Genomic DNA, 21,194 nt, shown 5'->3' with positions numbered 1-21,194 from the left:
AATTAATTGACTCATCCCGATTCGTGGCTTAACACACAGGTTTCATAGTTGACGAAACAATATACATTTGTTTGGCTCAATAAAATACATGTAATGCAATGTGTATTGTCTTTCTAAACTTTCCATTTGTGGAAGTCCACAAATGTCACTCACTTGTCAATTTGCTTCTTCTTGAATTTCACGATCTTCATGCATGTCCCCCATAAAGTCCCAAACGCAGACCACATAATTGTTACTAGAACCAGGACTTCACAGCCAGCTTCAAATGTCCTCAAATACCCGAGATGTCCCCACATACCCCCAAATACCCCAAATGTTGCAAAATACCCCAGATGTCCCTAAATACCCGAGATGATTCCAAACACACCAGAATGTCCCCAAATACCCCAGAATGTCCCCAAATAACCAAAGATGTCCCCAAATTACTCCAGATGTCCCCAAATACCCCGGAGGAGCCTAAACCTCTCCCGATGTCCCGAAATACCCCAGATAAAAATCAGTCACAAGTCCAGCTCAGTGGTGTGTTCAGATCAAGCTACACAGCTCCTCCTCTTGCTGTCCACAAGGTTCCACCATCACCTGCTGGACGAGCATTCTTGAGGGGAGGAAGGGTTGATGCGGTCACTTCCTGTGTTGCTGGGTGTCTGGGGGAGAGAACGGGGGGCAGGAGTGGGACTTGATGCTGTTGTGTTTGGCCTCTGCCTCGTCGAAGTCCAGCAGCCCTCCGTTGACCTGCACAGTCATACAGCCGTGGTAGTAGGCTGAGACCGGAGTGGTCCAGAGAGGCACTTCGTCTAGACGGAGGGAGGGGAGGGGAGAGGGGTGAGAAAAGTAATGTGTGTATGATTGCTAGATACAAAGCGAGAGTGCAATAAAGAATGTGTACGATTGTAAGAAACAAAGGGAATATGTTATAAAGAATGAGTGAACTATTCTAAGATACAAAGGGAATATGTTATAAAGAATGAGTGAACTATTCTAAGATACAAAGGGACTATGTTATAAAGACTGAGTGAACTATTCTAAGATACAAAGGGTATATGTTATAAAGAATGAGTGAACTATTCTAAGATACAAAGGGTATATGTTATAAAGACTGAGTGCACTTTTGTAAAAAAAATAAATAAAAATGAAATAAAGAATGTGTTTAAGATTATAAGATATTAATTAAATATGAAATAAAGGAGTGTAAGATTCTAAAATATAAAGTGAATATGAAGTGATGTAGTGGATATGAAGGGAACATTGTAGGATATAAGGCAAGTATGAAATAAAGAATTTGTATACTATTGTATGAAAAAGGGAACATGAAATAAAGAATGTGATTACGATTTTATTATGAAAAGTGAATACGAAATAAAGAGTGTATAACACTGTATGACCTAAAGTGAATATAAAATAAAAAATGTGTAAGACATAAAGCATGACTGACCGGGCAGCCCCCCGACGTATGTCTCCAGGGGCGTCGTCATGGCTACAGCCAGCCTCTGCAGGGCAGGGCCTAGCGTGGTGGGCGGGGCGTAGGAGGTGAGGGAGGTGGGGTCCCCGGAGAGCAGGAGGTGGGTGGTGTTGAAGCTCAGCACCACCGTCACCTTATCCGGGAAACACAGCATCAGGGAGTCCAGCCTCGCTACGGGCACGCCCTCCATGAACACCTGCAGGCTCTGGAGGCACAGGGTCAGAGGTCAGGGGTCACCAGCCGACACTAAGGTTCAGCGTGGAGGATGGAGAGGATGAGGATGGAGACAATGGTGAATACGTACCGCCTCGTGTTCTCCCTGCCTTACCACGGCGACGGAAAGGGGGGCGGAGTGGTTGGAGACCAGGGCGAAGAGGACACCGGTACTGCTGGAGGGACGGATGGACAGACGCACCTCCACCTGACCACCTACACACACACACACACACACATTATATATATACCCTGATACACACAATATATATTATACATACTGTGTACCTAGATACACAGCATACATCATATACACGAAGATAAGCAGCATATATATTATACATATCCAGATCCACATTATCTATACCCCAATACACACCATAAATATAATATATATACCTAGATGCACCTACACACTCATTATATATACTAAGATACCCACCATATATAATATATATACTAATGCACAATAACACACATTAGGTACACCGTATAGATTATATGTGCATAGATGTCGACTTCGGCACATTGACAAGTCACCCCTCGCCACTGATATAGTTATGTACACTATTCACGCTATTTATACCACACACACACACACACACACACACACACACACACACACACACACACACACACACACACACACACACACACACACACACACACACACACACACACACACACACACACACACACACACTGACTGTAGGGGATGCTGAAGCGTGCATGGCCAGCTCCGGTGAAGTAGGAGCCCGTTTGCACGGAGATGAGGCAGTGTTTGCTCTTCCTCCCCTGGATGAATTCCTTGATCCCCAATGATCCCTGGTTCAGCAGGTTCCAGCCACGCAGGCAGCCATCGAGACGAGGGTTCATCTGATATACATACAACATATATACACATATATATATCTATATATATATATATATATATATATATACAACATATATCGTAGACTTAAGATCTTCGCAGGATGTGATGGGAAGTTCAAGAATGGATCTGAACTTCCTATCACTAATGTATACTGGAATAAAATTAAATAAAAATGCTAAATCATGTGTGGCGAGACTTGGGATCGAACATTGATGCGTTCTCGATGAGCTTCCGGGAGTGTGTGCTAGTGGGTTGCTACACAAAACATAACACGGGCGCCTGGTTTCGCCTGGCAGCTGTGTGCGCTGGGCTCAATGAGGCTGCTCACAGGTTTGATTATGTTGGTCCCGTTTGGCAGACCAGCGATGAAGACCTTGGTGTCCATTATCCCGCCCGCTGAGGAGAAGAGGCTTCCAGGACTGTTGATGTTCATCACGGCCTCGCGGCCGATCTTCACACTGATGCTGCTGTCCAGCTCATCCACCGAGATCTGAACCAGGAACACACGGTCGGAGCTCAGAAGCACCTCGACACGACAACTCACAACTAACAACGAATAACTGAAAAATGGTTATTTATCATGACCAACTCGCGGAGATACACCTGAGGCACATCAGAGTATGGCATTGTAGCATTCGGGTGTGTTGTATTACTGTACAGTGTGGTAGTAGTTCTTAAGTGTGGCAGTAGTATAGTAGTATAGTGACACCGACTGTTTATAGACCACTATATGTCGGTGTTCAGTCTGTTGTCTATGTGATGGTCCTACCGAGGTCTGACATGCTATGTGCGTGTGATGTGCTGTATGTAAATGTGACGTGTGATGTGCCTTGTTCCTGTTGTATGTCATATGTGCTGCAGAACAAGGAACCTGCTGGAAAACAGCTTTATACTGAGTCAGGCCCGTTTTAAATTGTAAATTTGTTACCTTTAATACTTTCCTGTATAATAGAAAATAAATAATAGTAGTAACAGAGTATACTCACGACATGCCAGTCTCCAGTGTTGACTGCCCTCCCTCCACTGGTGACCTTGTAGCCGTGCTGGTTCTTGAACTGGACCTCGATGTTTCCATCCCGGAGCCCCAGCAGGAACCAAGAGCCCTGCTTGGTCTCTGCGTACAGCACCACACCCTCAGGGTCAAAGGTCCGCAGGTCAAACTCTGCTGAGAACCTGGGCTCAACACACAGGTCATATAGATGTAGACTTGGTGTATTCAGGTAGATTAGTGTATATATATACAGCACATATATATATATGACTCTATATTACTTGGGGTATTGTATGGTATGTTTTACTTTGTAACTGTTTCTACTTCCAGGCGCGGAGTGATATGCAAACTTTCACAAAAGTATCGGGCGTCATAACAGTTATGTATACGCTCATTATACAACAGTTGGGAACCAATCAGATCGCTGGATTTAGGTCCCCCGTTGTATAAACATATATATACGTTTCTATATGACTGTATATTACTTGGTGTAACCAGGTAGATTAGTGTATATATTATATATACATATATATATATATATATATATGTTTAAATTACTTTGTGTATTCAGGTAGATGAGTATAGATATATACACTAAGGAAACATATATGACTGTATACATTACTTGGTGTATTCAGGTAGATGAGTGTATATATATATGCACATACATATATATATTATAACTGTATACATTACTTAGTATATTCAGGTAGATGAGTATATATATATATATATATATATATATATATATATATATATATATATACACATACGAATCTACTGTATATATGACTGTATACATTACTTGGTGTATTCAGGTAGATGAGTGTACACACACATATAACTGTAGCTGTATAAATTACTTGGTGTGTTCAGCGAGGCGGTAGCGCAGGTAGACAAGGGGCAGGCCATTGAACTGCTCCCCCAGGTAGAGCATCTCAGGGTGGGTTTGGTCTTGGAGCGGGAGGCAGGTGGGGATGGGCTCACAGGTGCGCCCGTCCTCTCCCATGCGCAGCCCTTCCCTCCCCTCACAGTGGCACGTGTAGCTCCCCGGCGTGTTCACGCACACGTCGTCACACACGGCCAGGAGACACTCGTCCACATCTGGAACCACAGAGACACACGCACAAATATGCACACACACACGCACACGCACACACGCACACGCACACACACACACACACACACACACACACACACACACACACACACACACACACACACACGCATGCACACAAACATGCAGTTCTAATATGAAACACTTTTACATTGTACCACAACAATCCGCATAATAATAATAAAATATTTTACACAATGATACATTATAAACATAAAAAACATTGACATAAAAACATTATCTCGTTATGAAATTACTGTAAAAGAAAATTATATTGCTACATCATAAAATTATACCATTATACAATTATAACATGATAATAAACCAGAAATACATGAGATATTCTAACAGGCATATATATAAATGTGATTTTTTAAACTAGATGTAGCGATGGTGTTTAGATGCAACTGTGGTGTTTAAACTAAATGTCAAAGCGGTATTTTAACGATATATATAACAGAGATGTTTCATCTAGATATACTGTACATTTGATGTTTTAAAGAGATATAAATGTGACGTTTTGAACAGATGTTACTGTGGTTTCTCATGCCCCCTGTGGCCAGGGTGGAAACTGCAGGCTCACCAGAGCAGGTTCTGGAGGCGAAGTTGTATTTGAACCCCGTAGGACAATGACACTCGAACAGCCCTGGCGTGTTCACACATCTGGCCGGCTCGGCACAGCTGCTGGGGTACATGCGGCACTCATCGATATCTGGAAACAACAGGATTAACAAAACATGTGGAGACATCAAACACAAGTTAAACATCTGGAACATCAGACTTCATGTGGCTTAATGACCCTAAGCATAAAATGGAAGTCATAGAAGAAACACTTCAGGCCTTTAAGGACATCCCAATAGAACTAGCCAATAGGATAGGTTATCTTATATAACACCAGGTTATAGCAGAACATAAAGACAATCCCAGAAGCAGGGTTAGGGTATGTAACACCAGGTTATAGTAGAATATAAAACAAGAATATAAGTAGGGTTAGGTTATGTAACACCAGGTTATAACACAACATAAAACAACCCTATGAATACGGTAAGGTTATGTAACAACAGGTTATAATACAATATCCATGGGTACTCCTCCTTTCCTCCCAGTCAGACATGGTCTCACCAAGGCACGTGAGCTTGTCGAGAGGGTAGTACCCAATCTCACACGCACAATCGAACCCTCCGGGGAAGTTGATACACTTCTGGTTGCAGCCCGCAGGGAACTCTGGGTCGGAGCACTCATCAATATCTATTGATCAAAACAGACAGATCTCAAGATAATATTAATATGACCATGTTATGTTACCGGATGGGCCGCAGTCTCATCAGGGCGTTCTACGATTTATCCACCAAGGAGTGGTTTACTACAGAGACGCAAGAGAGCCACTGAAGTATCAATAAAAAATAATCAACCCTTTTATAATCCCCATCCACTCCAGAGTTTACCTCATTTACAGCAGATTCAGGTTTATGGTTGGCACAAAATATGAAAGTAATTTGTGGACTTGCCCTATACTCCATACATTCTCCTGACATACTCAAAACATACTCCATATGGACTCCTTGCATACTGCAGACCTCTATCTTATCCTAATCCAGTTGAACAATTCCCACCATCTTTGCGCGTTCATTCCCTTTCTGCGTTTCCAATACCATATGAAATGCTGTTCGAAATATATATACTTTTTTTTTTTTTTTTTTTTTCTCCTCAAATTCTGTAAAAGTCATACTGCAGCCTATACCGCAAGTCGACAACTCTTGAAATGTTCAGGTATGGTTACCAATAACCTAGCCTGATCCTACCAGACCATCGTACTTCATTTCATTTGTACTAGTACTGAAGTGAAATGAAAATTTAGCGAAAGTAGGTAGGTGGGCGGTGCCAGGCTACCAATAACCTCCACCATCCATAAACCCAAATTTGCCCCCAAAGGTGGCGCTATTGTTAAAAATCATGAATTAGGCTTATTTTTCTCCTCACCAGATTGACCTGGACTCAAAATTCTTTCTGAATATTAATCTCGAGAATCAGATGCATTTATAAAACCCTGTTTACTTTTCCCACAATTTCATATTAAAGCCAAACATGATAAAAAGATAAACAGGTTACAAAAATTATCAATAATTCAACAAAATCGCCACATAAAATCCTCTAACAGAAATTGTTTTATTTAGTTCCATTTGAGAAATATTGGCCAATAAAGTTGGAGCAGTCAGCCCATTTTTCTTATATGACCATTTTGTTATTGTATAAGAAAACATACAACTATAATTTCGTGGAAACCAATACCCCCCACTACCCATAAACCCAAATTGTGGTACTGCACCCAAAGGTGGCGCTATTTAATTATTTTTATGAACTAGCCTAATTTCTCCTTGCTAGATTAACCTGGACTCAAAATGATTTCATAATATTAATCATTAAATCAGATGCATCTTTTTCAACCCGGTCTTCTGCTCTAAAAATGTTTTCTTTTCCCACAATTTCATAGAAAAGCCAAACGTCCACAGTCTCAACCCATTTTGCCTATGTGACCATTTTGTTATTGTATAACAACCTTACGGCTATCATTAGGTGGATACCATTAACAGTGCAAATTTTCAGATCTGTACTCTTTTAGGAAAGCCCTTAATTCTCTTGTGAAATGTGTACTTGGAGTTTTCTTGATGTTGTGTGCTTATCAATCGAAATATTCATAATATGAATGAGGCTTCATGCAGATCAGGAATGTCAGTGGCTCAACGGGATAATGCCGTGTACTGGTGATCCTTAGGTGTCTTGGCAGTACCTTAGGTACTGCCAAGACACAGAATGGCATTAAGGGGAACTTCTTCATTAACCATTTTTCCTTCATAATCAACTCTGTCATATTTATATTTCTTCCGTTAGTGTTCTTGACTACAAATGTTTAATTTCCCCAGAATTTCAAAGATTTTTCAGGTATATGCTTTGAAGAAAGCCCTTAATTCACTTGAAAAAATTGTGCTTTGAGTTTTCTGGATGTTGTGTGTTTATCAATAGACATTTTGAACATGTGAATGAGGCTGCAGTTCAGGTTTATTGATAAGTGGAACATCTTTCCTTAAATATAACAATTATAAGTTAGATTAGGCGTGAACCCAAGGAGGAGGCCATATTGTGTCTGGTATGGCTGGAGTATGAACAGGGCTTAAGGTGATGAGTACTAAAGGCTCAGTTATGGTTCCAAGTCGCGGCAACGCAACGGGACCCTCCTTAGCGTCCACCACAAGGGCCTGACGTGCGCCTCCCAAAAAATGTAACCTTGCATCGAGGCGACGCAGCAGCAAAGGCTGTGATTGGTCCGCTAACATAAACCCGACACAGAACAAAGGCAGGATCAAGACTGGGTTGAAGCAACTGCGTGGTCATTGCATTGCGTCGCCATGGAACAATAACTGAGCCTTTACAGATAATCAATCACTAGTACTGATCAATACTCACCATCCTCACAGTGACGACCCTTCCACCCCTCCCGACACACACAGCTGTAGGAGGCCTGTCCATCCACGCACCGCTCAGACCCCGCCTTTTGGCAGGGGTACGGGGAACACTGGTTACTGAGCTCTACACACAGAAACACACACACCACACACATATAGGGAGAGTGAGAGAGAGACACACACACAAACACAAACATATATAAGAGAGAGAGAGAGAGAGAGAGAGAGAGAGAGAGAGAGAGAGAGAGAGAGAGAGAGAGAGAGAGAGAGAGAGAGAGAGAGAGAGAGAGAGAGAGACACACACACACACACACACACACACACACACACACACACACACACACACACACACACACACACACACACACACACACACACACACACAGACACCCACACAAAACACACATAGAGAGAGAAACACTCCCACACATAGACATAGAGTGACTCACAGGAGAAAGTAAGAGAGACACACACAACACATAGAGAGAGAGATAGAGACACACACACACAACACACATAGAGAGAGACACACACACAAACATAGATATAGAGAGAGAGAGAGAAAGAGAGAGAGAGAGAGAGAGAGAGAGAGAGAGAGAGAGAGAGAGAGAGAGAGAGAGAGAGAGAGAGAGAGAGAGAGAGAGAGAGAGAGACGTACAAACACATAGAGAGAGAGAGTAAAACACAAACACACCCACACACAGAGACACACCCACACATACACACACAGTGACGCACACACCCAAACACACACACAAGCACCCACAAACCGATAGAGAGTGAGACACACGTCCAGACACAGACAGACGCACATATACACACACATACAGGAGAGAGTAAGAGACACAAACACACACATATATGAGGTAAAAATACAAATTATATCGATGTACATATGTGTGTATGTTCACATTTGTATGTATGTAGTATACAGTAAATATACTCCATGTGTATAGGTATAAAATATGTACGCAAAGTATACATTATAATCAAATTATTATATATTTATATATATAAATATATATATATATATATAAATATATATAAATATATATATATATAAATATATCTAAATGTATGTATGCATACGTATGTATAATACCTTTGCATAGTAATCATATAATTTATATAAATAGTTAGATAGATTACATATGCACAGAGGCGGACAGAGTACACAGCTTCCTTACTTGAGTAAAAGTACAGATACCCCTTGCTAAATTTTACTCAAGTACAAGTAAAAGTACTACAGTCAGATGTCTACTTAAGTAAAAGTACTGAAGTACTTGTTTTTAAAAGTACTTGAGCATCAAGAGTACAAGAGTATGTTTCCTAAATATTGCATTACTACTGCCACAGTGCTTACATTTATGTATAGAAACGTCCTACATGGAGTTATGAAAAATGTTAACACCTTGGAGAATGTAAAAGGAATTGAAAGTAAAATCAAGTAATTTTCATCTTTTTACCATGGCAATAGCACAATAGTATACAGTATAACAGTATACTCAAGAACATAAAAACAATTGCTCAGCTTACATAAATATGCAATATCAGAAAAGAAAATTCAGCTAACAATTCTATGTATGTGTGAGTTTTTTTATCAATCAAATCAACAATCGTCTCTCATCTAATTCTGACCGTGGAGTTGGCTTTGGCGGAAAGCGAAGGTGATTGCTGATAGGCTGAAGGCTGTCCTAATCAGTTTGAGAGGGAATCACGTTTGAGAGGGAAACAACAAATTGAGGGCTTCCGTGATTTTTCTTTTCTCCTTTTATTTTTCAGAAGGAGTAACGGGTACTCACGGTTATGGATAGAAATGTAACGGAGTAAAGAGTACAATATTTGCCTCTCAAATGTACTTGAGTAAAGTCATGAGTACTCCCAAAAAATGATACTCAAGTAAAGTACAGATCCCTCAAAATTGTACTTTACGCAAGTAAATGTACTCCGTTACTGTCCGGCTCTGTATATGCATATAATATTTACGCAGCATATAAATTATACTATAGCGATTATATATGTGTATACTTATATATATATATATGTATACTTTATACCAAAATTATTATTATTGATATTACATGTGATGTCAAACCAGGCTGCTTAGGCCACGTTGTGCTTGTATGAGTGCTAGTATTAGAACTCAAACTAGTATTGGTGTTATATTACCTATTATGCAGGTGATACAGATCTGATGTTACCAGGATTATTTCTAGATTTAGACCATCAGTACTAGTAGAAATACTGGTATAAGTATTGCCTGTGAGGCAGGTGCGTAGTCAAGAACTAGCATAAATATTAGCACTAATATTAGAACTACTATTGTATTACCTGTGACGCAGGTGCGTAGGTCAGGTGGTACAGATGCAGAGTTTGAGTTTTGGTTGATGCCGACGCGATGAGATCCCAGACACACTGCAAAATAAATATAATTGATTATTATTACATCATTCATTATGGATTAAATGATCATGTATATGTGTCAAATACAAATAATTTAATACATCTTTTAAACAGCATCTTTAATAATATTACTATATATAATAGCGCTTAGATCACACCTAAATCTTCATTTTTAATAATACTAGATGCATATAGCTCTTGATCATTGCAATGTGAAGTCACGATTACGAGTAACGAGTTAGGATTACACCTGTGATCTTGTAGCAGCTGAGCTAGGACGTTCATTTCAATAAATCTTTTGAAATATTAAGAATCTGTCCCTCTGTCTGCAAACCTGAATTATAATATAGAATACATCTAGAATTCTTAGTGATCTGGTTTACTTACCAATGTATTTAGGGTAGAAGTATTCCTAAACAAAAAACAAGGATAAAAGCAAGCATTAAAAATTCTGTCTGATAAGTTTATTAAATAGTTGAATAGCAACATAATAATAGCTTGATAGAAAGATTTTAGTTGAATGAGAGTTTGATAGTAAGATAATAAGTAGTTTGATAGTAACATCTAATAGTTTGATAGTTGTATGATAATTCGATTGTAAGATAATAGTTTAATAAAACATAGGTAGACATGTTGATAGTAACATAATAAGTAGTTCGATAGTTATATAGCTGGGCTACTCTCTACTTCTTTCTTTCTTAGGAACTCAGCTCTTTTGTAGAATTTTTTTTCTGCTAAAGGGTACTTTCATTTGCCTCCACCATCGCCCCCCTTACCCTTCCCTTTGGGTTTCCACCACGATAAATATACTTTTACTTTTCTGTTGTGTCTCTTCCACGATGTCCACCCCTGGTTGTTATGTTAGCTCCTTCAGCCCTTAGATCAGTTAAAGGAACCCAACATCACTGGGATATGTTACATCGCATAACATGTACGTTATGCGAGTAATGCAATACGATATTATTAATAAAATACTAAATAGGTAGCGGGAGGTTGATTGATCAGTTCCCCACCGTCTCCGGCTCGTTTTCGAACACCTCCCGCGCCTCCTCCCTGCTGCACAGCTCCTCCACACACTCCCGCTCCAGGTTCCCCTTCATCCTCTCCTCGAACATGGAGTTCGCCCTCCTCCTCCTCACGAGGACGACAGAGGCGGACCTCCTGCTGAGAACTACATACACGAGCACAGATACATGCGCACGTACACACGCGGACGCACACAAACGCGCGCACACACACACACACACACACACACACACACACACACACACACACACACACACACACACACACACACACACACACACACACACACACACACACACACACACACAAATTATAAAGTGTTCTAAGAAGTAAAACTATGCAGAAGAGGTCATGTCATTTCTGGCTGCTCCAGATAAACTCGTCACACGGGACGATCGACGACGGGGCAGCAGCCTCGAGGAACTGGGTTAACCTCCCCGGGGGATTTGGTTGCGTTGCGAAACCGTTATTCCCCAGAAACTACGTCATCGTCACCGGGAGCAACTTCGGTGAGGATAGAAGGCACCATGTTTGGTATTTAGCAAAGAACGGCACAGAATAGGACCCACAAACAGTCGGGTCAATAGCCGGGCACTGTTCTGGGGGAACCAGATCGATCCCCGATCAGCTGATCACTTCGGTACTTACATTGCTGAGCGTCACCAAGCACCAGCAGCAGCGCGAGAAAGCAGGTCAGGCTCGTCCTCCACATGTCTCTTCTTCTTCTTCTTCTTCTTCTTCCCGTCTACTTCTCTCCTACTCTCAGTGGATAACTTTCCTCTTGATGATTTTAAGTCAGTCTATCAGTGTGTGTGTGGGTTGTGTTGAGTGTTTGCCAGAGCTGGTCCTCGGCCAGAGTGCATGAGAAACAACGGTGCACGGCTGCTCATAAACACGCGGCTTGGAGCGGACGCACGCACGGAGCGCGTGCGCGCCTGGCGCAGCGGGACTTTGAGTCTATTGATTTGAAAGCACAGTGGGCGTTCATGCAGAAAATACGTTCACACATGACCATGGAGGAATTCAACACAAACACACACACAAACACACGCACTCCGAATCCTCGAATAAGTAAATAGAGTATTCTGATAGAGAGAGATAGTAAAAATAATACACCATGTGACATACATTGTTATCAACTTCATTGTCATGAAGTTTCATTACACAGTTTATGTACATATTTCTTATTTTAATACTTTCAAAATATAGAATACAAAAAACGCTGTTCTCCCTTTAGTAGTTGAATCAGGATCTTCATCTTCTCATCTAGTGAGATCATCCTAGAATATCGGGGATAGTCTAGCACCATCTCAATAGATCGTTAGCAGACACACAGCTCACAACACTCTTTCAGCTATGTTTTAGGAGGTATTAAAAATATGAAATGTTCATTATGGTCGCGTTTGAGACGTAAGTATACCAGGGTTGGCAGTAAAGGTAGTAATACGCTCACCTTTAGCCTCTCTAGCAAATACTGACGACCCTCTTGGGCATCAGATAGTTAAACTACGCTTTCTAGTGTAGAATAACGACCCTGCAGGTATCATCTGGTGCAACTACGCCATCTAGTAGAGATCAACGAACTTGCAGGTATCAGCTGATGAAACTACCCTCTCATGTGGAGAATAATGACCCTGCATGTATCAGCTGGTGAAACGACGATCTCGAGTGGAGATCAACAACCCTGAGGGTATCAGCTAGTGAAAGTACGCAGGGTAGTGGAGATCAACTACTCTGCAGGTATCAGCTGGAGAAACTACGCTCTCTGGTGGACATCAACGCCCATGCAGGTATCAGCTGTTGAAACTACCCTAACGGAGAGATCAGTTTGTCGCTAGCGGACATCAGCTTCGAAGGAGTTATTTGGCAGATGTTCCTGCAAACAGGAAAGGTGACTTTGTTAAAAATATTACTAAGGAGGGAGAGGAGGACAAGAGGCTTCATTGTGATTTACCGTCTGGGATTAATAAGGAACTATCTTATCTCAACAGTAGGGTTGAAACCTCTAACCCTGAATTAAACCAATTTGCTGAAACCCCACAGAAACCTAGAAACATGAGGGGTCAAAGTGGTTGAAAAGGTCCCAGATCATTGTAGAGAATGAGAAGCAGGAGAGCTGGACTGTTTGGCACTGCTGGGAATTACTTTCACTCACTGGAATAATGTCACAAGTCTGCCGTAGGAACAACACTAGTTTAGGGTTAGGGGATAGAACTGTCTGATAGGGTTAGGATATCATCTTCATAGTTTAAGGGTATCGTCCTGTCTGATAGTTTTAGAGTACCATCTGAGAGGATATTGGTACTGTACTTTTTGAAAGGGTCAGGGTATGTAATTCTTCAAAGGGTTAGGGTTCCATAAGATCTGACAGGGATATGGTACCGTCTGATAGGTTCAGAGTACTGTACTGTCTGAGGTTTACGAAAACAGAGCAGGTTCAAACTAACGCGAGTCCTTCTGCAGAAACGGACAATGCCTGTGGGTGCTTCTGATTTAAGATTGAACTCAGAATCCAACCACTGATTAGCATATTAGCACAGTGATCCTAAGGGTCAAGGGAAGTTCAGGGGGAACCGCTGGGATGCTAACAGCCAGTGTGAGAATTACAGGGGGATTTGGGGGGTGCTGAGTCCCCCCGAATTTATTTTGGGGTGCTCTGGAAAAATCTTTAAAGACGGGCAGAAGAATGTCAAAAATGTGCATTAGCATTGGTCCCAAAAACTGTCATGGCAGCCTCTCCTCTCCTTCCTGAGAAGGTTGAAACCTGGGAAATAGAGTCCTTCCGTCGTGGGTTTGGTCTGTGAGACTTCCAATACAAAGAAATAAACATTAATATCAGTACAAAATACTCAAAAACAAGGACAAATAAAACTACATTTTCCTCCGAAAGGTGTGAGCGAGGCGTGTCGTCCTGTGGTTCAGGACAGCTAGTAAAGTGCGTAGTAAAGAGGTTCTCCCTTCCGACCACTTGTATCATGGGGTCTAAAAAAATGCTCCCCTCTCCCAATGGGAAATAAGTGATAAAAGTCAAACAGTTTGTAGCTTCAAGAGCTGCTATTGTGAAGCTTTTCCTCGTCTTCTTTTTTGTGAAAAATAACATTTTAAAACACTGGTGTAAGTAAGTTGTTAAAATGAATGCTGTCTTTCTTCAATGAAAGAAATCCTGCTGGTCTTGGTCGTCGTGGTAACCTTCCACAGGGGTGGAGCTTATGTGGAGTGGGCAGGGCTTAGATTGAGTAGGTGGTGCTCTCTGACTGCTGGGTGATGTAGCATTGGAAGCTTTTGTCTCCGATCGGATGTTCCCTGAAACAGAAAGGCATTGAAAATAGCCGTTATGAAACCAGCGTTAGGTGATGAGCAGCCTTGTTAACTGTGTTCACACATTTTAAATAGAAAGTTATTATTGTGTTTCTGTAAAGTTTCAATAAAATTGTATGAAACTTGTGCATTGTGTTTACGTCCCTAAATCTTTATAAACCACGTTGGGGGATAAATAGCCTTGTTCATTATGTTTACACTATTTCAATAAAACATCATAAAACCTGTTAACCTTCTATTTCACAAAAAACGCTATGAAACATAAGTTTTATTGAAACATACTGTTTCAACTGTTTCGTAATGTTTCAATAAAAAATTATAAAACTTGTTCACTGTGTATACATAATGTTAAAAAAAACACGTTATTAAACTTTCTCACTGTGTTTACATACTGCCTCAATACAACGTCATTAAACCTTTTCAGTGTTAATGTACTATTTCATTAAACATTATCAAAGTGGCTCAGTGTGTTTACGCACTGGCTGCCGATCTTGGTCTTCTTGAACTGGTCCCGGCGGTACTGCGTGTGCCTCTGCTCCAGCGTCTGCACGGCCGACACCACCAGCTTCAGGGTCTGGTAGGTCTCCTGGGGCTCGTCGATCAGGAAGCTGGAGTACTCGTCCTGCTCGGGCCCGTCGTACACGGACCTACTGCCACATGCCTCTGTGGATAGAGTCGTATACACTTTATTACCCCAGTTCTTATAGTACTGAAACACTATGCTATGTTCTAGGGCTGCTCGATTAGTGAAAAGATCTTACTCACGATTATTTTGGTCGATATTGAAATCGTGATTATTCAAACGATTCTTTTTTATTTTGAAAACATCATGCAATTATTCAGCATTTCTCGCCAAAAAAGAATTTCTAAGACCTTTGCAATTTCTCCTTAAAAAAATACACAAGATGTCGAATGGAAATTGTTCAAATAGGGAATAATGTACAAATATGTATCCAGCTGCCAAAAAATAAATAGAATGAAATCCAAATCTTTTTCAACTCTTATATAGTTTGGAGAACGTTTACATTAGTTTGGAGAACGTTTGACCCAATAATATATTTTTTTTAACAAACACACACATATAAACACAGACAGACATGTACCTTGCATCTTGACCAGCTTGCTCATGTAGCAGCTGAACAGAGAGTAGATTCGCTCCGTCTCGCGGTCTCCATCCACATCCAGCTGGATGTTGTCTGGTAGACCCCTGGACACACAGACACACACACACACACACACACACACACACACACACACACACACACACACACACACACACGCACACACACACACACACACACACACGCACACACACACACACACACACACAGCCACACACACACGCACACACACACAAACACAAACATAAACACACATACACACACACATTAGGGGTAGAAGTGATTTGTGTGAAGGGGTGGTACTGATGCGTGTGAACGTGGCACTGATGTGTATTAAGGGGTGGTAGTGATGCGTGTGAAGGGGTGGTACTGACGTGTGTGAACGTGGCACTGATGTGTATTAAGGGGTGGTAGTGATGCGTGTGAAGGGGTGGTACTGACGTGTGTGAATGGGTGGTAGCTACTGTATATTAATGAACGAGGGGGTGGAAGTGATGTCGGTGACAGGGTGGTCCCGATGTGTGTGACGGTGGTACTGACCCGGTGCAGGGCGTACACCCTGGGGCCGTGTCAGCCGACAGGCGGCAGCAGAGCCAGTGCCCGTTGAGGTAGGCCGAGGGGTGGTACGTGGACAGCCGCTTGCGGTTGCAGTGGCTGACCTTGGTGAGGATGTCCATCCAGTCCCGGGCCTCCACGCAGTTGTTGGCCTGGATGTAGAGCGCGCGCTCGGGCTGCACCACCTGGAACATCTGAGGTCAGCGGCAGCCATGTTAAAGCTACGGCTGGCAATATATTTCGGAAGTATATTTTTCGCAGGGATTTATTTTACGATTTTTATGCTTTATTGTAGAGTGAGATAGACAGGAAGGTATGGGAGATGAGGGGACGGTACGCGCTCCACATGGTGAACCACTGCTGCGCCCCTAGGGAGTATTATTTGCCGTGCTTCATACAGAGATTGTTTGTTCTCACGTTTTTCATCTTGAAAGACTCTTCCTCTAGTCGCTCTACTGCTAGGATGTTCTCCATGGGGATGCTGCACAGAGCGCCCTCTCCTGGACATAAGAGAAATGACACAGGACAATTATACATCAAACTTTAAATGTACATCATTTTTAAGTCCATGTTTAAGCCTACGTATACATATCTACAAATTACGACGGTATGAAATGTAACGTTTTCTTTGTATCTGTAACCTTTGGATTTGTGGTAGGTGAGCTCATGGTTGGTCAGACGGAACCAGCGCTTCTTGAAGTTCTTGATCCCAAAGCGGTTCCTCCCCTGCGCCCGCTTGATCATCACCCTGCAGAAACAATCACCAAGGCAACGCTCTCAATGCCACGACGACACTACATCCACCACGGTCACACAATGATCAGATTCAGAATGATTCATTATTCGGTCTGTTCTAGTGTCTTGTGGAGACTGGATGCGTGGACTCTCCTAATGGTTAACCGGCCAGCACCCCATCACCAATTTAAAAGCTTTTGCCTGTTTGTATGTATGTATGTCAATTATGGCAACCATTTCACTTCTGATCACCCCTGGAGGGAGGGATCTCTCACTCTGTGGTCATCCTCCAGATTTCTTCCTTGCTAATAAAGGGAGTTTTTTCTTGCCCTCTGGGAGGCTAAGGTAAGGGGGGTGTCTAAACATATGGCCTGTAAAACCCTATGAGACTGTACCTGTCGGCACCACCAACAAAGTCCTCAAAAAACTTCAATATGTCCAGAACTCAGCTGCACGCCTCCTCACTGGTACCCGCTCCAGAGTACACATCACACCTGTCCTCCGTGAACTCCATTGGCTTCCAATTAAACACAGAATCAACTACAAAATCGTACCCATCACCTACAAGGCCCTCAACAGCCTACCCCCCCCCCCCCCCCCCTACCTTGCCGACCTCCTCCATCACCACGCCCCCTCCCGATTCCTCAGGTCCAATTCTGCCAACCTGCTACAAGTTCCACGGACTGTGCGACGGACTTGGGGTGATCGGGCCTTCTCAGTTGCTGCCCCCACCCTTTGGAATTCACTCCCCTCCCACATCAAAGTCTCTCAAACCCTCTCTTCTTTCAAATCTGCCCTCAAAACATACCTTTTCACACTAGCCTTCCCCACCTAACTCCCACCTTATTCTTCATGTTTAACCTCTGTTTTTCTTTTATTCCTAGTCTGTCTTACATAGTTTTGATAGGGCAATATGTAAAGCGTCTTAGAGTACCATATTAAGCGCTATAAAAATGTCATTTATTATTATTATTATTATTATTACCTTTGATTAAGGGCTATATAAATACAATTGCAATAATTGAATTGAATCAGCCAAAGCTCACTGCTATCGCCACATCTGAATCATAATGGCAATATATGATATTGACAATTTCTATGATATCTAAGTAATCATGATATATGATGATTATGATACATCGGTACAAGAGAAATCATACGGATGACATATCATAACATGATATAGGATGACTATGACACATAAGTAATAATGATATATGATTACTATGATATGAAGGTTGAGCTCCAGTAATCGCCCTCCCCCTTGAAGGGGGTATTACTGGGGTATCGAGTATGAAATCGTTAGGATGACTGTTTCTCGAGGCGAATAGGAACGACGAATACTGTAGTCAAACAGCCATGTTTTGACAGGGCACGTTTTGAACTGCACTGCATTCGTAGTTCTAAACAGAGCTGCGTACCCCTCCTTCAGCATGATGGGAGACTCGATGCTCTTCTGGTCCCAGTGTCCAGACGACGAGATCAGCTCCAGGAACTAGGGAGAAACACATCAGGCACGGCTATAGTAGTTCACCTGTACCACTAGAGTACAGCTGTGGCACACTGCACTACCACAGGCTGTTAAATACACAGATTAATAACTAATTAATCTGAGAGAGGGAAACCTAGAGACTCTAGTAGAACTATAGCAGGAGATAGTGGTGTTGGTGCTTTGACGATGGTGTTGTTGCAAGGGTAGATAGCGTTGTTGCTATGGTCGATGGTGCAGTTGTATTGGTGAATGTGTTGTTGCCATGGTGATGGTGTTGTTTCTACGTTATTATCTGGTTATCCATTTGAATCTTCTCGTGTTATGTGATCAGCAGCAGCTGCACCCACATTCTTCACAGCGTCTCCATACTTCTGCTCGTTGAAGAACTCATAAAACGCCGCCATGTAGGACTCCTTAAAACTGGCCTTGAATAGAAAGAGAAGATGTATACAGACAAAGAGATAGAGAGGAAGACATACAGGTAGGTAGAGGGACAGAAAGACAGGTAGGGGAGAGAGAGAGAGAGAGAGAGAGAGAGAGAGAGAGAGAGAGAGAGAGAGAGAGAGAGAGAGAGAGAGAGAGAGAGAGAGAGAGAGAGAGAGAGAGAGAGAAAGAAAGAAAGAAAGAAAGAAAGAAAGAAAGAAAGGAAGGAAGGAAGGAAGGAAGGAAGGAAGGAAGGAAGGAAGGAAGGAAGGAAGGAAGGAAGGAAGGAAGGAAGGAAGGAAGGAAGGAAGGAAGGAAGGAAGGAAGGAAGGAAGGAAGGAAGGAAGGAAGGAAGGAAGGAAGAAAGAAAGAGAGCGAGAGAGTTGTTTGTTATCTAGTATGTGATCATGGTATTCTCGTAATGAATAGTATAGAACAGTAAAAATAGCATGAAGAGGGTTTTAGAGGAGCTCACAGATTTGGACTTGGACAGACTACCAAGAGTCTGGATGGTCTTGGAGATCAGAGTCAGAGTCCTGGAGGTCGCTGGGTCCTGGGAGGGATGACATCATTCAAGTGATGGCAAGGATCGCATTAAGCGTCAGAACATTTTGTTTCATCGACTTTCCTTCTATGCTCGCAAGCGGATTTAATGGGTGGAGTCTATTTCGATTTTAAGAGCCTTTTGTTCTGTAAAGTGTGTCACTTTAACCAGCACTGCCTGTGTGTGTGTGTGTGTGTGTGTGTGTGTGTGTGTGTGTGTGTGTGTGTGTGTGTGTGTGTGTGTGTGTGTGTGTGTGGGTGCGTGTGTGTGCGTGCATGTGTGTGTGCTTGCGTGCGTGTCTGTGTGTGTGTGTGTGTGTGTTACTCACAGGGTGATGAGGGCGGAGCTGGAAGAGGTTTGGAGAGAGGATCGCCGGAGCGAAGAACCGGAGGAAGATGAAGCTGCTGACCGCCGTGTAGCGCACCTCCTCATCTACACACACACGCACACGCACACGCACACGCACACACACACACACACACACACACACACACACACACACACACACACACACACACGAACAAACACGGACACACACACACACACACACACACACACACACACACACACACACACACACACACACACACACACACACACACACACACACACACACACACACACACACACACACACACACCAAATAAGTGATAGCTAAAGTAATGGATCAGTACCTACTCATCTAGAAACGAGGTGAACAACAATAGCTCTTGGTTGTTCATTTTGTTTATTGGAAATACAGGGTACTGCTGGGTTACAGTAACTTCAGTAGTAGTATGGTAAATACAGGGTACCACTGGGTTACAGTAACTTCAGTAGTACCATGGTAAATACAGGGTACTGCTGGGTTACAGTAACTTCAGTAGTACCATGGTAAATACAGGGTACTACTGGGTTACATTAACTTCAGTAGTAGTATGGTAAATACAGGGTACTGCTGGGTTACAGTAACTTCAGTAGTAGTATGGTAAATACAGGGTACTACTGGGTTACATTAACTGCCGTAGTACCATGGTAAATTACACGCTACCAATGGTTTACCATTGGAGATGACATTCATTCTGCGGTCAGATCACCTTGGAAACGGGATGCTGCAGACTCCCTTAGAGAGAAGAAGATGTCACACATCACAGTTGGACAGCGAACACCGGAGGCTGTGATGACGGAGAAGATACGGTCCACGTACGCACGCAGGTTCTCCTATAGAAATATACACATACATAAATATATATATTTAAGCAATAGCTCACGACAGGCTATATGGTTATCAGAGTCGAACAAACTGAGAACGAAGTAAGATATTGATTTGATCAAATGGTCACCAAGTATGGCAACAACGAAGTTAAAGACCTTACCTGCATAATGATGCAGGTTTTCTAGGAGATATACACACACACACACACACACACACACACACACACACACACACACACACACACACACACACACACACACACACACA

The 21,194-nt window shown here is 42.3% G+C and overlaps 2 protein-coding genes across 3 annotated transcripts in view; both read right to left on the bottom strand.

Annotated features, from left to right (window-relative positions):
• Positions 1-114: 114 nt before the first annotated feature.
• pros1 (protein S) lies at positions 115-12,441 on the bottom strand. The gene is made up of 14 exons (XM_030377137.1): positions 12,193-12,441; positions 11,532-11,689; positions 10,906-10,930; positions 10,447-10,530; positions 8,117-8,239; positions 5,777-5,902; positions 5,238-5,366; positions 4,401-4,641; positions 3,533-3,719; positions 2,875-3,036; positions 2,380-2,548; positions 1,764-1,888; positions 1,433-1,664; positions 115-794 (listed from the first exon to the last, which is right to left on the bottom strand). The coding sequence occupies exons 1-14, from the start codon at positions 12,254-12,256 to the stop codon at positions 622-624; spliced, it is 1,998 nt and encodes a 665-aa protein (XP_030232997.1). The 5' UTR covers positions 12,257-12,441; the 3' UTR covers positions 115-621.
• Positions 12,442-12,664: 223 nt separating this feature from the next.
• rasa3 (RAS p21 protein activator 3) overlaps positions 12,665-21,194 on the bottom strand; it is a 25,147-nt gene continuing 16,617 nt past the window's right edge. Inside the window, exons 14-24 of one of the 2 annotated variants that reach the window (XM_030377136.1) lie at positions 20,809-20,932; positions 20,061-20,164; positions 19,664-19,741; positions 19,113-19,190; positions 18,695-18,768; positions 17,180-17,286; positions 16,956-17,038; positions 16,524-16,723; positions 15,966-16,069; positions 15,342-15,525; positions 12,665-14,847 (exon numbers count right to left, since the gene is read on the bottom strand). In XM_030377136.1, coding sequence (XP_030232996.1) covers positions 14,772-14,847; positions 15,342-15,525; positions 15,966-16,069; positions 16,524-16,723; positions 16,956-17,038; positions 17,180-17,286; positions 18,695-18,768; positions 19,113-19,190; positions 19,664-19,741; positions 20,061-20,164; positions 20,809-20,932 — 1,212 coding nt within the window. In that variant the 3' untranslated portion in view covers positions 12,665-14,771. Of the gene's footprint in view, positions 14,848-15,341; positions 15,526-15,965; positions 16,070-16,523; positions 16,733-16,955; positions 17,039-17,179; positions 17,287-18,694; positions 18,769-19,112; positions 19,191-19,663; positions 19,742-20,060; positions 20,165-20,808; positions 20,933-21,194 lie in introns of both variants that reach the window. The other variant, XM_030377135.1, reaches the window with a different exon arrangement.

Source organism: Gadus morhua, chromosome 14, assembly GCF_902167405.1.
Source record: "Gadus morhua chromosome 14, gadMor3.0, whole genome shotgun sequence".
Classification (NCBI taxonomy): Eukaryota; Metazoa; Chordata; class Actinopteri; order Gadiformes; family Gadidae; genus Gadus; species Gadus morhua.
Note: the sequence above shows the minus strand (reverse complement) of the source record. Positions and strands in the feature narration are given on the sequence as shown.